Below are 17,190 nucleotides of genomic sequence, written 5' to 3'. Positions count from 1 at the left end.
AATGGTGTTCATGGCTGGACTTTGTAGCACAGGGTAAGTTGGCTTAACTTACATTAACTCCTAGATCTTGTAAATGTAAACAGACCTATGTAGTCTGCTAAGTCAGGGGTGTGTAAGGTGTGTGGCTTGCAGCTGTGCTCCTGGGAGCATTTTAAACATGGTTTATATGTGCCAAAAACCCCATGTATTTCAAGAGTCTTAATATAAATTTTGCTAGCCCATTGATTCTTGAAAATGCACACTGTTCATAGAAAACACATCATTGGAGAGTCTGAGTGGTAAATGATAGTATTTGGCTTTTATTTTAAAACCCTTTTTCCAAAGGAAGTAAAACATTAGGTATTTTAAGATTTAAATTTTCATATAAGTTTTTTATAGACTTTTTTTTTTCAGATAGCATTCCCCAAACTTATTACCATTTAATATCTGTGATGTACTGAAGTGATTTATTTGGCTCAGGAAAGTTACTTTGTGAAAAGTGAGCGTATCAGCAAAACCAGTGACAGCTGACATCCTTCTGAAGACAGAAAAGGTCCCAAGCAGTATGTCTATCAAAAGTGAACTGTTTCTTCCCTGAAATCATTTTCAGAGCATCATCATACAATTTAATAGGGATGTGTTCAGTATATGTTTTCTGATAAAGAGGTTATTACTATTCAGATACCAATTCAGCAACACTGGCAAATGTTTTTCTTCCTTCATTTAAATGTCTGTATTGACCTGTCCTATAAATCTAAGGGAACTTAGCTTTTTTTTTTCAAGCACTTCTTTCTGCCTTTTTTTTTTAAATTTTAAAATCTCTATTCTTTGTGTTAAAAAGTAAAAGTGAAGGAAATGCATGATTTGAGAAGTGTATCTTACAATCACATTAAGATGTATGCTGTGATAGAAAGTAGAAATATCTAAAAAGGATGACATTTTCAGCAGATTTGTGAGATTGGTCCTACTCAAGATTCCTGAAATTGCTTATTATGTCCTATTTTTTTGTGTTTAGAAAGTGATTTGAATAAAATTAGAACATTCTGAATTACACTGTTGTAAAAGTTACTATTTTCAAATTTTTAGTGGCTTAATTCAGAGGAAAGAATGTTACTTCTCCAGCTGTGTGCATAATAAGAAAGGAATACGTTCTTGGATACTGCCATACAGACCACCACTTTTATGTTCCTGGATGGATGATGATTCTTCCAAGAAAACAAAGACTTTCAAGAGTGTCTCTAATGAGCGAGAGATACACAAAATTAGGGGCAATACCAGACCATGCCTCTAGACTCCTCTTCCATAGATCCACACTGACTGAACTCCATGAGCCTGTTCACTTGTCCCTTGGACCTCTTCAGCCTCTCTTTTTCCCTGTTTGCTAAGATTTAAGCTGTCTTTGGGTTTTCTTACAGGGAACAGACCTTTTCTAAAGGTTGTTGTTGTGTGATATAAAGGGTTGTGGATGTGAATGGAGGAAAAAAATGTGCAAAATAGTTCTGTAACTTCAATACATGTAAAATGAATCCTCAGAAAACAAAATCTGACTGTGCCTTTGACTCTTGAAATGGGGAAAAAATGTCTTCCTGACCATTAGTGCTATTTGAAAAACCCATTTAATTAGAGGCAGTAGCTATATACGACATTATACCATAATAGGCAGTGAGCAAGTAAGAATTTATATTTTTTTCTGCTTTCATGGCCACTGAAGAACATGTGAAAAAAAAGAAAATGAATAGTGAAAAAAAGAACTTAGGAGTCACCCTGATCAATAATCTGAGAGACTTTGCTTCAATAATTTAGAGTAAAATGACTCACTTTTCATACACTTTTGCTTTTCCATGTGGAGAATTGTCAACAAGTAGATATTTACTCTCTGGGCAGAACCAGTCCTGGAGCCAGGATGTAGCTTTATTTACTCCCTTTATCTTCTTCATTGTTCTTCCAAGAAGTTGCCAATGTCATGTGCTGTTGCAATCTCTTTAGTTCTACTGAAGTCTTGCTTAATAGGGCGGTTTGCACTACTTCCTCTTACTGTGTATGCTTACAGTGTTTAACGAAATCCCACATGATCTTCAAATTAACCTCAGAGGTTAAGCCTACCTGAAAAGGTCGAACACACATGGCCTCATGCAACCTAAGCCAAGAGGATCAAAGTTTATTGTAAGATTTCCAGAACTTCCTGACTGAAGCTAGCGGTTGTATTTACTTATTTATCTTTGGAGCTACCACGTCTTCTTCCAAAGCAGGAAGCAGAGTTCAGTGCAACTTTTATGTGTTTCATTTCTTGCTCAGTGATCTAAAAAACACCCCAAAAAACCACCCTATTTTAGTCAGCGTTAATCCAACATCACACACAGTTTGTTTCTTGCACTTGGACTCAAGTATGGCATAAAACCTTCTGCAGTCTTATTGGTTTTTGCTTTTTTCTGAAAGTAATGGCCAAGGGCTGCTGACAGCTCTAGTTTTCACATATACTTACTCTTCATTAGTATCTGTCAGTGTCTTCGGTGTCATTGACTGTGAGTTTGTCAACTTGCACACAATTCTAGGTGAGGGACCAGGCTGTTGAGTAAGTTCATTCTTTCCTTTTGGAGTGAGGCCAAAGAACTAACTGAAGGACCTGGGAGTCTTCTGTAGGGGCTGCTTCTCCCTTCTTACCCCCAGGTGGAAAAAATGGGAGATTTTTCCACCTGCACTGTCGACAGCATGCAGTGAATCTCAGCCTTGTCTAATTATTTTAATCAGTCTTACCCTTCTTTGTAATTTCAAAGTTTCTAGTCAACTCTGGAACTTTTTAAATAGAGGTCACAAAAAAGTGAGTCCAGGGACCAAGTCAGAAGAAGATCCTGAAGGGCTCAGTGGGAATGGCTTGCAGTTGTCTTTTAGTAAGGAGATTTGTCTACTTACCAAAACATAGCAGTTGGTGGGGCAGCTGGGAGAGAGTGAAGCTGTAATTTCAGGTGTGAGTGGTTAGTACACTTTTAAAAATAGTGTCCAGTACAATTCTCATGACAATTTATCTTAGAGTTGTCCTGGATTACAACAGCTCTTGTGATGTGTGAATTACTCACAGTAGTCTAAATCTGGACAGGGCTATATTCTGAGAACCACTTGGAGTTTCAGATGCACAAGCTTAACATAGTTGCTTAGTTGTGTTAGTGATGAGGAGTTCTCTGAATGATTCCCTCTTTTGATTTATCTCTCTGACAAATCACTTTAGAAGTCTCTACAGTATGTGACATACAGTTTATATGATTCTGTGTCAGAGAGCTAATGGAAGAACTCATTTATCTGTGTCTTTTGGCTTTCGGGGAAGGAGCTACCTGCTTTTCAGGCTTTCATTTAAAGGAAAGATGCAATATATATTACCTTCATTTTCGTTTTCTAGGTGAAAGATTACTTTTCATGAAACATGAATAATTTGTTTCATGCAGTGAGTCTGTGGAGCAGAATACTCTGTAACTCCTAAGACATCATGATTAAAAAATAAACATTTTCTCTGCTTTAGCCAAACACATAATCCATCGTTGGTGGATTCCAAAGGTGTATATGAGAAAGCAGATAGGGATCAACACATCAGTTGTTTTTAAAGAGAGGTAGTATGTGAAATGAAGAATTCAAGTTGTTGCCTCTATCCTCTTACATTAGAGAAACCTTACTTTTCTAATACTGTTTGTTATAGCTGGATTTTTGAAACAGAAACTCATAACATATCCTTCTGGAGAGAACACAGCTCTCCTTCTTTTCTCCCTTCAAACTCTATAGCTTCTACCATCTAAATCTCCAGTAGTGTCTTCAGATATTTTAACTTGACTGTGCATGTGGGGCACAGGTAATGATTTGTGTCATCTACCATGATGGCTATCAAAGACTGTTTAAGGACTTCAGGTGCAAGTACAGGTGGTGCCTACTACTTTCAGTGTAAACTTTTCCCCTTTTGGTGGATAGCATTTGACCTTGGTTCCTCCTCTGATTTTTTTCTGACTTCCAGCTATTGAAAATGATGTTCTTTGTCTGCAAGGTAAGTTGTCATAATAATTTTTGCAGATGTTGTCACTTGCCTTCAGAGAGTTATTTTAGGGCTCAATTCTTTGGAAAAAAATTTCAAGATTCCTAGTTTTTTGGGGTGTTTTAGGCTGGTTAGCATGCTTCCAAGTGTGAGTAACATGCACCTCCAGTTCAGCACAAAACCAATCTCTGTTGCCACATTCACTGAAAGCATTAAAGGAGGTTTGCTGGTATCTACCTTTAATATTAAAGCCTAAAAACATAAGAACTGTCTTAGTGGCTCCCAATAAAGCCTGTTTCTTTGCCTTTGCCAAAAGAAGGACTTGGAGGTTTGGCCCAGCCCTTGACCCTTGAAATTTCTTTCCATATTGAGTTGTCTAAAAACAGATTAGACTGTATGCAGAGAACTTGAGTTGTGTTGGAAAAATTTGAAATGAACCTTCAGGTTTTGAGGTGTCAGGAGGTTGTTTTGGGGATCATGTGCTTGGACTCAGGTAACAGCTTTCTCCCTGAAGATGGCTAAACCACTATTTGGCAGTGTTTAATCCCTAAACAGCTGGAATTTTTCTGGGGGTTTGAGGATAAAGATCTTACAGTCACAAGAGTTATGGATCCTCCACCCAGTGTTTTCCACTTTGGCATGCTTCCAGTGTAAAAAAGAGAAAAGGTATTCCCAAGCTCATCTTATCAGATGGGGTTTCAGCCATTTGCCCAGTTTCAGGTCATCTCAGTTTATCCCCTTCAGCACTACAAAATAACCCAGCATATTTTTTGGGAACAAGGAGTCATAAACAGAGTAATAACAACTGTTTTCCACATTAGTTTGCTTCCTTCTCTCGGTTACAAAACCCTATTATTATTACTGTTTACATTTAAACAATGAGAATGCTCTGTCCCTTCTCCCTGTCCCAGCACATGCCAACCTCGAACCCTTGTGGTCCACAGGATTTTTGTGGATGCTCTATAGCATAGTCATGGTAGCGTGCTGCTGCCCTGAAGTCTCCTCTGCAAACAATGGGCTTGTTCACTCTTGAATAGTTTAAATTTTTTAAAACAATTTCCTCTATGTGACCATGTTTATTTTAGAAAGGAAAAAACAGAGGTTGCTCTTGTAACCTGCAAAAGGCATTGGTGCTTCAGGGAGAGAAGACATGTTTTAGAGCACAATACCAACAGTTAAGCAAGTGAGGGGAGGCAATATGGTATAAAACAATAATATAAACCCAGAGAAAACGTGACAAAGTAGGCTTTGGGTTGCAGTTTCCCAAATTGTGGAGTACACCAGAAATATACTGATTAGCTGCCAATCTCTGCTGTTGCATGGGAGGCAGTAACCTCAGTGGAAGTGCTGCCACAGATGATAACAGGCTTGCAATAGGTCTATTTCTCAGTACTAAGGCTTCAGGAGAAACTTTGGTGGCTGGTTTATAGCACAGCGCTTGATCTAAAGACCTCCTTGCAAGAGGAGTATTTGCACAAGCTCTTTATCAGCCAACTGCTGGTGGCTGCACCTGTGAACTTTTAATACCTGTGAATTCAGCCCAGCAGGGCTGGCTGAAGCTAAATACCACTCAGCTGCCAGGAGGTGCCAGGCAGATGTGTGTGGTTTTGGGCAAGCTCGTCATAGAGTTGTGAGTCTTTTCCTTTCACTCAGGTACAATGAGAGCTTCTTTCTGCTTGCCTGAAGAAGAAAACATGAAATAAGCTCAATGAAGTCAGGGCTTTTTGTTGGTGGTTTGTGGAGACTAATATACTTATGTGCTGTTACCTGTTTGTAGCTGAGCTGCTGTTTCCTTCTCCAGTTAATAAAATAGGGTTATTAAAAATAAGATGTGCACCATTTTTTTCTCCTTAAGGAACCACATACAAGTAACAGCAGGGACTAGAATATGTGTTATATGTAAGCTGTTTCAAATTTGTTCATAGCACAGGAGAAGGAATTCCATTGAAGAAAAAATCCTGAGCACTGATGGACATTTCCAGAGTCTCAGAATGGGGAAAAAAATGGAATATTTGAGGGCCCCTTACACCTAAATGCTCTGAAGAAGTGTGTACAAGATATTTCTTACAGAAAATTTCAATTTCTTTCCCTGAAACTTCCCTCAAAAGTGTGGTTCAGCAAATAAATCCTTGTTGGGAAGTGAGGGTACTCTTAATACTCTTTAATATTACTTTGCTGTTGTTCTGTTTGTCTGAGGAGTATATTTGGTTCTTTGCTGATCTTTCTAATTGGGTGGGTGTCTGCATTTGTTATCCTTGGTACTGCGCATTTGGTGTGCTAGAAAGGTGTCTGTGAGTGTTCAGCATTGGCTGAGCTGCTGTAGTGTGGGGATGAAAACAGCAGCAGTTACAGGATGTGCTGTGTTTGAGTATAGGGAGATGGAGGCTTTTGGCAACAGACATAAAATCTGTCATGTTAAAAAGACGCTCTTAAATACTTCAAAGGTGGGCTGTAGGATGAGACCTGAACTGAAGAGGCCTCATTTGCTGCTACCATAGTGCAGGGAACTACAAAGAGTGCCCTCACCTTTGATCCACTTGCCTTGTGCTTTTTCGCTTAGTGCAAATACAGGGGTAAGAGCTCAGTTCAAATTATGTTGAACTAATCAGGTACGCACTTGGTAAGGCAGGAGTTGGTGGAAAATAAATGCATTTTTTTGCAGAGGCAACAAGAGGAAGAGCAGAAAGAATGGCTGGGACTTGTGCCTCTGTTGTCTCTTGTGAGATTCGTGGGCATTAGTTCAGCTGCTGCATGTGTCAGAACAGGTGGAATTTGCTCTTTGGCCTTTGTTTCATCTTTCTTTACATCTTCATTCTCCTTATGGAAAGGAGAGGAAACACAAAACTGTTTCAAAAGCCTTTTGGGGTTGCGGCATCTTCCCAGAACTGCAGATGGCGGGGACCCCAGAAGCATTGTTTTCTGTTAATTGCAACATCCTAATTGGTGGGGGTTAGGAGGTTGATGTGGTGGGCTGCCAAGTTTATATAGTTATTTTCTATAAGTTTGCATAATTACATCTCTTACATGGCTGGTGCATCTCTTTCTGTTATTGCTCATCTCAGAACAGTGTGAAGGTTTTTGAGGTGTGCTGAAAAATCCAGCCTGATGAGAGGCTGAGGCTCATAAACCACCCTTGGCAGAGGTGGGGTTTTGTTGTTCCACGCCACAAGCTGGCCTGCGCTGTCACACCTGCAACAAGTGTGCCTAAAGTAAATACAGTAACAGGGCAAGCAGCAGTCTGTAATGTGGAAAATGAAGGTAATGCTGCTGTTAAAAAGCTTGTTCTCCATACTGCTTTCCTGAATGGGCCAGGAAGCATCCCAGGAAACTGGAAAAGAAGGAAAAAGTCTGTTGCCTTAGGTTGATTAAAATCGCAGGGACTGGCTGCTTTTTCAATCAGGTAAGGGCATGGGCTTCCTGTTTGGCTCCCGGAGACTGGAAACAGGACACAGTTACAGCTGCTGTGCTGCAGTTGTTTATGGATGTTACAACAGCTCTTTGCAGGGTTAGATTTTCTTAACCTGTTTTGTAGAAGTGGCTCATTAAAGCTATCACTGCCTTTTAAAATGACATACTAATATTTTCTTTTAAATCCTGCGTATACAAAATAAAAAGGTCAGGTGCGATTTTATGCCACGTCTTTCCACAGAAAGCGACTCGTGAGCTTTATCTCTTTTCCACTGACTAAATTTAATCAAGAATATCATGCTGCTAAGCACAAGGGGTAAGGTATTTTGTTCTCTCATTGTAGTGAGACTTATTTTCTTTAAAGGAAGTGAATTTCTCTTGAGAACCTAAAGCAATTCTCCTGGCTGGCTCTCCAGAAGAAGCCAATCTGTTTTCTACTTCTTCCTTTTTGATCAGTGGAAAATGATCTTGTCTTTTGCTGGTATTAAGTACCTTCTTGTCTTGAGGAAACTGTGGAGCCTGTTGAAGCCCAGGAGGGTGAAAGAATTGGCAAAGGGAGAAATTGAGATACTATTTTGGAAACATTTAAGTGGGGGGAATGGTGACCTTTGAGGATTGCTCAGTGCGTTTGCTTGCATTTTTTTTCACACTTTTCCCATGTGTGGGGACTTAGTGGGTTGCACAGCCACAGACAGCTTGCTGCAGTATGCATGCCTAGGCCACAAAAATTCCAAATCATGAGTCAAAATCAAAACTTGATAAGTAAGAAGACAGTGGCATTTTTATCCTATCGGTTATGTAGGTTTTACCATTTTCAAGTGTGATCTCACAACAAAGTGAGTCAGATTTATACCGTGTGAGAAGGACTTCAGGTTGATGGCCAGTTCTGAAGAATTTTCCTTAAATTTGCCGATCTAAGATGACAAGTAATGATATGATCTCATAATCAGATTTTTTAAATTCCATTTGAAGCTATGAGTAATCCTTCAGTACTGAAATATCATAACTAACTTGTCCAAACCCACCCCAACTGATTATTTTAGAGATGTGATGGAATGAATATTTTTTTAGCTGGTAATTTTGCCTCAGATCAAAAGCACATCTGTCTTCTCCCTGTCCTCTTTGCTTTTCATGGATTTTTGGGAATGATGATTTCTGCAAATTTTCTTTTACTCTCCTTCCTTTGCAATAAATAGTTTTGTAGCCTTTATCTGTGTTTGTCAGTATTACAGGAGCATATGATATTTTTTTTGGAACCAGTTCTCCCACAGCTTTTGACCTGAAAGTTTTCTGCTTCCTGAGTATCTTGTTCATCTGGGGAAAAAAAAAGATTCTGTGTACTTTAAGAGTCATAAAAAGGGTTTCCTATTGCTGACAAAGTTTTATTTTATACTTGGGCTATAAATACAGTTGCAATTGTGGCACAACACTTCATTGGTTGTAGTGGTCTCTGTTGGTTTTCCTTGCTTGCTGAATTAATATTCTTACTAACATATATGTTTCAAAATACGTAATAACCTGTTTTTCCTTTCCTGATTTTAATTCCTGTGCTGCTTTCATCATGTGTTCTGTTGTTACTACTCACTGTTGAGTTCTCCATTCTGCTGCCACTAAACTCCACATCCATTTTTTTTCCCTCCTTCCCTTGTTCTTTTAATCCCACTGCTGGTATAAAAATTGATCTCATTGTCTTGATTTTTCCAAATTTTTGTCCTACCTTCTACCCAAGCTCAGTAATGATTTGGTTTCCACCTTTAATTACAGTTTTCAGTTGTCATCAGACTGCAATCCCCTACCTCTGAATTTTGAACACCACTGCAGAAACCTTGAGCCCCAAGCCAGAAGTCCTCTTTCCTCACAACAGTGCAGTCTGAATAGCAGTATCTCTGTGCAGGCACTGCTGTTCTGAGTACTGCTGCTGTTTGTGAAGTTAAAATGGTCACATCCATTTCTTTGCTGGCTTTCCAGCTGTGGACAGAGGGAACTATCACTAAATACTGCAGGATAAAGTGTCTTACTACTGACTCTTGTGTGATTAAACTAATCCTGAAAAAAAGTCCAGTTTTTGTGTCTCTCTGAAATAAGAAACCTTGGTAAGCCCTGCAGCACAGCCAAGGAGAGACCTATGATTAAAGACTTGTGGGGAAGCTTGTTAAGAAAGGACATGTAAATAAAAAAGTATAAACTGATTAAAATACAGTTCACAGAACACCAGAAAGATGTAATTTTCAGATTAGAAATTGAAACAGATGTGTGATAACTGCATTCAGTGACCAGGCTTCTGTCATGGTTTTGGGGAAAGCCCCTAAGAGTAGTCATGAGGCCAGAGAAGTACCATCCTTGATAGGGTGTTAGTCTGCCTTAAAAAATTACTGACATGTTCTTTTGCCTTTTGTCTTACTTCTTTGATACCTGGTGTGAGGGATGTGTAATCTTCAAACCTTTGAAGTTTATTATTGTCTTACAGTGCAAAGTGTTCTTTTAAGATGTAATTTCTCAGCAGCTTTCCTTATGTTTTTTCCAGACATCATATTTTTGAAAGATAGTACAGGGTTCAGCCTTTTAATTGAACAGCATCCTTTTCTTTTAAGTGCTCCAGCACCTATTTGTATTTACCAGCATGCTCATTTTCAATGGAAAGAGTATATTTCTTCATGGATGGAAGCCTTAATTGGGTTTTTTTGTTATTGTTTTCTGGCCATGATTTTTGATTGGTTATACTTGCTTAAATTTAAGTTTGGATATCATGCAGGGACTTCTTTTTGATAACTTCACATCCAAGCTGAAAATTGCCTAAGCAGTTTCAAAATGAGTTAGTTTTGTTGCTGTGCGAAGATTTAACAAGCTGCTTAGTATAATGGATTTATGCAAACATATATGTTTGTGTGTGTGTATAACAGGTGTGTAAACTAATTTTAATCCTTGGAATCTTTTGATGTAAACCAGACAGAATTGTAAATTTTGAATGCTTGATGACTTCAAAAAGAATGAAACCTCTTTTGCATTTATTATTTAAAGAAAACAACAAGAAAGACTAGAAGAAGAAAATGGATGGCGCTTTTAAATAGTCTAGTATGCTAAACTAGAAGCCAACAGATTATGCATCAAATTGCTCCATGTCTTCAACACTCCACAAATTTATAAATTCTGCAGTTACAGGTGTGAGTTAGGCATATTTTGCCAGGGGCTTTTTTTTGAGAGAGAGTATTCATTTGCATTATAGTAACAATGATCCTATGAAGATAGCTTTTGTGCTTGTACTGAATACCACAAAGTGCCACATCACTTTATTGGTGTGCTTTTTGTTAAGTACAGCAACCCTGAAGGAAAAATATGCTCAATAATTATATTTTAGTGTTGAACTTGCCAGACTTTAATATCTTTTGCCACAAACATTACCACCCTCATACTTCACACTTGCACATGCTTTATAAAGCAGGTACAGTATCTTGTGTATTTAAGCCATAGTCATAGCTTCCTTCTCTGGATTTCATAAAACTAAGATAACCCAGTCTTTAACCTCAATCGACTTTGCATCCATCCTTTAACAGCTTTTCCCACAATGTTTTCCTCCGTTCTGCAGGCTGGCACCTGTCACTCACGTCCCATGCTGAGGTGGGAGGGAGAACTTAACCTGAGTGCAGAGCTTGAGTTGAGCTGAAATTAATTTCTTTGCGTTTATAAATACATACACTTGTGCTCACCAAGATTTTCTCAGGAGGGCTCTTGCTTCTTTGTGTTTTAATAGAGCTTAAATTTGCCCTAAAGTCTTGCTAACATGCATGCCCACATAGCACAATTTTCCTCTATGGTTCTATTTTAAGCTGGATCATGAAGGCCAGGGAAAGGTTTTGTGCTTCAGTGCTTTTGCTCTTTCTTTCTGCTCTTCTCTGAAATGCACAGCAAGGAATTCAGGTATTATAACCATGGAGCAAACATTTTCCCCACGCACACAGTCCAAAATAGAGTGCCAACACAAAAAGCCATTTGGTTACTGGCTAGAACAATCTTTTAACACAGAAGAGTGCTTTATAGGAGCCTGTATTATCATCAGCCCAGCTTTCTGTGCAGAATGGAACTTCTAGGGAAAAAACCATCTTTGCCTGAACACCTTTTAACCAGGCATCTGAGACCAAGTTCCATAGAGACACTCTGTGGGCTTCTGTCCCTCCAGCAGAGTGGGGGGCAGGTTCCAAGGCTCCTCCATAGCAAACACTGAGCTCTCTGTATGTACTATTTCTTCATATGTGTTGCTAAGTCTAAAGACACTGGTCCCTAAAAGTGGGAGGTGAAGATGTGCCTAGCTGATCAAGATTGAAGGATAACAGGGTTGAAACATACAGTGCTTTATTTTGGTGCTCTTGGCCACAGACATTACATCTTGATTGATCTGGAAAAAATCTCATCCCTGGAAGTGTTCAGGACCAGGTTGGATGGAGCTCTGAATGACCTAGTTGAAATGTGTCCCACAGCAGAGGGATTGATCTTTTAGGTCCCTTCCAACCCAGGCTGTTTCATGATTCTAAAATATATGTAACTGTGGGGTTTGGAGATTTAAGGCTAGGAAGGAGTAATCTAGATGGGAGCCTGGAGGATGACTGTTCATGTATCTATTGTGCTAATCCAAGAAATTAAATTGTTTTTAAACCAGTACTAGGTTTTCACCTGAATGAATGGTTTCACTGTGTTCTCTGCTGTGAAATCTGAAGGCAGAAGCCTGTTAAAATGTGGTCGTCCACATTACATACAACATGAAGGGGCTCTGGAGCTGTTAGTATTGATTAATACAAAGATTTGTAGTTCCTCTCTGTCTTGACAATGAGAAAAAACACAGCCAACATGTTATAGGTCATTCTTTTTCCTCTTTTACATTCATGGAGGGTTTTTTTGGTTTTGTTTTTCTTTCTTCTTAAGGAAGTAGCCAGCTTGCCAAAGTATCAGGTTCCTGGATCTTATTGTGTGGATCTAAGTGGGAGTAATACCCATCTGGAGAAGGGTGTAGCTCGTCTTTTGCTTGGTTTTAATATCTGAAGAAAGGCTATAAAACTTCCTCTCCCTCTCTATGGATGTTTGGAAGGTGTTCCTATGTCTGCTTTATCATCATTTGTTATCAACCAGATAATAAGGGTTACATTTCCTGCATGCTGTGCTGCAGGTGACACCAAGCCCATGCCACTACTAACAGAAGTATCTTGTCAGCCAAGCATATTGCAGAGGATTCTCTCTGCCCACTGTTTGATACCAGCTTGGTGCTGTTAAATAAGAAGCTAATATCAGTGTGCATACTTGCATAAGGTATCTGAGACTCTTCTTCCTGGAGCTGTGCTGTAGTGCAAGAGCCAGAAATAAAAGTGCTGTGAATTGTGACCTTTGTCTGAGGAGTACCAGTCATGATACTGATCTAGGAGCACGCTCCACCCCGCGGGTTAGGTGGCAGTCCTAGAAAGGAGGGAGTTTGGGCTTAGAGCCAAGATGTAGATCCTGTGTCTGACAGTGCAACAAATGCTGTTACCTGATCTAAGAGAGGTCACCTGCTCCATCTCAGCTTTCCCATGTGAGAGTATTTACATGACTTGTGGGAGTGCTGTGAAGACTCATTCACTAATTTTTAACTCTCTGCACAATCCAATATACTAATGACTCACAAAATACTGAACAGTTAAGTAAAATACTTCTAAGGAGTGTAAATTCGTTTAAATCTACCTTTATTTAAAAACATCCGATATTGCTTAGAAAACTCTTGTGTTTTGACAAACTACAAAATGTAATGACCCCCAAAATGAAATAGCAGAATTGAAAATAAATTACTGTGATTATATTCTTCAGGTCACATATTAATATCATGCACTGAATAGAGCTGCTTATATAGGTGGTAGATTTATTAGAATACATCTGACTGTATGGGATTATCAACAGTTCCTGCCCCATGGTAGATGAATGGTGAGAACACAGATGTGAAGGGCTTCAGAAAATAACCTCTAGTGTGGTCTGTGAGTGACCTGGGTTTGTTTTGGTTTGTTTTTATGGGATTGGTTGATGGCTGGGAGTGCTGAAGCAGAAATGGAGCTTTTACCCATCTGCAAATGGGATTTTGTGAACAGATGTAACCATCAATTCAAGCTTTTTATCCTTGCTGTCCTCTTTCCTTGACCTCTCTTGTTGGGAGAGGACTCTTATAACACTGTGAAGTGAAGAAAAACAATCCATTTGTTTTCGTATGGCTGTTGCTGTCACTCGTGCTCATTGGCTCACTCTTTGTATTAGTGAGTCTGAATGGCCGATAACTAATCTCAAGTGTATTAATTAACAGGTAGTCTGTCACTGGGCAATTACTTTAAAGGATCAGGTAAAGCAAGAGAGCTCAGCATTCATGTCTGAAAGATCATATGGAATACTTCTCTTCTAGTTTTTTTGGTCATTTGTTGCCTTATTTTCTGTTGTCTTATTCCTAAGATTTCAATGTATTTCCACTTGCAAAGTCACATCAGTAGAATGTCTTTTTGTCACCTCTTGCTGCTTTGGGTGGGCTCCTTCATAGAGAACAGGTGTTTGATGGATTTGCTACCAAGGAAAACACCCCAGTTTGGTTCCACCAAAGACATGGGGGTGAGAATTTCCTGACAAGTAGGAAAAGCTGACTTTATGTCTGGGGAGCTTTCTAGCCAGAGGTTCATTGAAAAAGGGCATTTGCCCCTTGGGCAGTTAATTTCCCTGTGTGGAGTAGGGGTGGGTGGTAGAAAAAGATGATAATGCTAGATTTACTGTACCATTGTTTGTTAAAACTAGAGCTTTTAAAGGGAGGGTTTTTTGACAAGGCACACTTAGGATTAATTTTTTAATGCATTCTTACTCTGATAATGTTTGAACAGTGCATGCGTTCATATTTAAAGTAAACAGCTTGCATCTAATGCATGCCAGCGGTTTATGCAGGAAGACAAGAAGTGGTAGCCAGCAGCCAGCAAGCCCTTCGGAGGACCTCTGAGCCTGCTGACAGGCACACTTACTCTGCCTGTAATTTGAAGAAAGGCATTATGCCCCCAGTGGCTTGGCTTTGAGTGAAAGATGGAGTTTTGCGCTCTCATTTTGCACTGAGGACGAGCTCACAGATAAATAGGTCACTGTCCGCGGAACTATTTTGCTCTAAATCAATTAGAAGCAACATGACCTTAAGCCTGATCTCCTTGCTCTACAAAGATATTGCTGAATTGTGGCTGCTTCTGAAGAATTGCACAGGTGTGTCTAGTATTTCAAATTTTCTTAGTTTTTTGATTGCAGGTCAGGTAGGAACTTTGCCAGATAATGTTATCCTACTGAGGAAAACGGGATGCGTTTTAGTACAAAGGCAAAAGTTGTATTTTGGTTGTGTGCATTCATGTATAAATACAATTTATTGGTGGGGGTGTGTGTGTTCTGTCCTTGTGTAAATTTGCAGTGTATCGTTTTATTTGCAGATGTATCTCTCAGTACACCAGATGTATCCAGAAAATCTATTCCTGTATTTTACATGGAAGGTACTTTGCTCAGGATTCATTCATGCCGTGATTATGGTGATCAGAACAGCTGCTAAAGCTTACAAGGAGAATTTGCTGTTGCAGAGAGCTGTCCTGCTGTTTCTGGTTTACAGTGTGTTTTAATTTTCAATTCATTGCATTTTGAATATCAGATACATAATTTCTCCTGATCCCTACTGGAGGTAGAGAAAAAGCAATGTTTCTTTCACAGGACACAATTTGGCATCCCCTAGTTGTTAGTATAGGGGGATTAATCTAAAATGAATTATTTCTTTAATTCCTTCAGTCAGAGCTTTCTATAGAAATGTTGTTTCTGTTAAGATATAATGAAATAGTAGAGATATTATTTGCTGTTAATAGTGCAGCTACAGTCCATTGAAAAATGAAAGCATGTTTTGTGGAACAGGAACAAGCAAAAATTGCGTCCTTATTCTGGTGCCTGAATCTACATTCCCAGTTCTGTTTTCTGCTTTTGGTATGCGTGACTATTGCAGAGGAAACAGAGAGCACCGAGCCCATGGACTGGTGTCTAATCTTCCAATACTGTAGCTTTTGAAATGTCAGATTTAAATAAAACAGGTATGTAAAGGGTGGATCTTCTAACTAAAGGGTGGATCTTCTTACTAATCTTTAATTAGTATTACTAATTATCAACAGTGAGTCTGAGTGCTCTGCTTCTCAAGCAGTGCTTGATGCTACGGGGATAATACTAAAAGGCATGCTGGTTAGGAAGAATGAATGAAAGGTTTAAGAAAGGTGAGGATAACCAGATGGAAAGGGTGGAGGGGTTAATCAGCCTGAGTAACTTTTGTTCTTTATTCGCATCCTCATCTGCATCCCTGAGAGGGGAGGGGTGGATTTAGGAAACAACTGATTATTGTAGGAGACAGTGAATGTAGAACCAGGGAGTGTTTTGTGTCAAATCATGGTGGTGTATATGTAACCATGCCAGGACTACTTGTGTAGACTGCCAAGTTTAAAATAGGGTGTTTTCATTTGTATTTGATTACCCTGAAATAAGTGAGCAGGGCTTTTGTTAGCAACTGCCAAGGCTTGATTCTCATCTGTTTACTCCCACCACTTCTTGTGGGTGTGATCAGTGTGCCAGAGATCGCTCCTTTCTGGAGAGCTGTTGGAACATTCTGCTCAAAGTGGGCAGAAAGGTTGTCCCTTTCCCTGGCACTGTTCTTTCCTCTTCCTCCTGAGCTTTGTATGGAATATTTATTGTACCTACAGTCAGCAGAGATGAGAAAATGTAAGTGAAGGAAATGTCTCAGCAAGGCTGACTGTATTGCACTAAATGATTCTGTAGCTGCCTATGGGAGAGACTAAACTTTGTCCATGTCCTGCCTCGGAACTACCTGAAGTAGTTCATATTCGCAGTGCTTTGGAGAGGCATGGTGGGTTTCATCTTTTACATAGCATTAGACAGTAAGCCACAGTGCTTCAAGAGCTCTTCATCAACAACTCTGTCATCTGTGTGGTAAGGTGGGGCAGCCAGTTGGGTTATGAAGTCAGCAACTTCTTCTTTATAAGTAACCTGTAATCGGAGTCCCAAATACTGGGAAGTTTACTAGCAACTGCAAGTAAATGTTTTAGCTGAAAACTAGTACACAGCTCTAAATAAGCCTCTTAGTGAACACTTAGCCTTTCTTTCTCTCTCACACTCACACACATTCCCTTTCAAAACATTAGTTTATAGATGTATAGTTACATGAAAAACTGTACTTGTGTAAGAGTACCATAAAATAATGTATTGTTTGTTAGAAATTATTCTCACCATCTTCCATATTGTTGAAATGATAAAAGTCAAGAAAACCTTACTACCAGGGCCTGCAGTGACAGGACAAGGAGCACTAGTTTTAAATTGAAAGAGGCTAGGCTTGGATTTGGTATACAGAGTAATTTTTTTTTTACAATGAGGATGGTGAGACACTGGAACAGATTGCCCAGAGAAGTTGTGGATGCCCCACCCTGGAAGTGTTCAGGGCCAGGTTGGATAGGGCCTTGAGCAACCTGGTCCAGTAGAAGGTGTCCCTGCCTACAACAGTGTGGTTGGAACCAGATGATCCAACCCATTCTGTGCAACTTCACAATTGTTAGCACTGCTATCATTTATTTCCAGAACAGATTCATACAATAAGCAATTAGATTTTACCACTTTGCTGCTTTAGAAAAGTGTTGGGGTTTTGTTTTTTGAAAAGAGTAAAATCACTCATTGTTTAAAATCTTACCTTGCTTCCAAAATAACACAGAAGAATTGAATTTAGTGTAGTAGAA

The 17,190-nt window shown here is 39.3% G+C and overlaps 1 protein-coding gene across 13 annotated transcripts in view; it reads left to right on the top strand.

The window, feature by feature from the left end:
• Window positions 1-17,190, top strand: part of MCF2L (MCF.2 cell line derived transforming sequence like) — a 156,765-nt gene that overhangs the window by 63,886 nt on the left and 75,689 nt on the right. Inside the window, exon 1 of one of the 13 annotated variants that reach the window (XM_032100521.1) lies at window positions 14,543-14,632. The exons of 11 other annotated variants lie outside the window; for them this stretch is intronic. In XM_032100521.1, the coding sequence (XP_031956412.1) occupies window positions 14,560-14,632 (73 nt within the window). In that variant the 5' untranslated portion in view covers window positions 14,543-14,559. Of the gene's footprint in view, window positions 1-14,542; window positions 14,633-15,420; window positions 15,490-17,190 lie in introns of those variants that run through there. One more of the 13 variants, XM_032100523.1, reaches the window with a different exon arrangement.

The sequence above is a fragment of the Corvus moneduloides genome, chromosome 2 (assembly GCF_009650955.1).
Source record: "Corvus moneduloides isolate bCorMon1 chromosome 2, bCorMon1.pri, whole genome shotgun sequence".
In the NCBI taxonomy this organism is placed as follows: domain Eukaryota; kingdom Metazoa; phylum Chordata; class Aves; order Passeriformes; family Corvidae; genus Corvus; species Corvus moneduloides.
The sequence above is the reverse complement of the archived record's forward strand: the minus strand, read 5'-3'. Positions and strand labels throughout refer to the sequence as shown.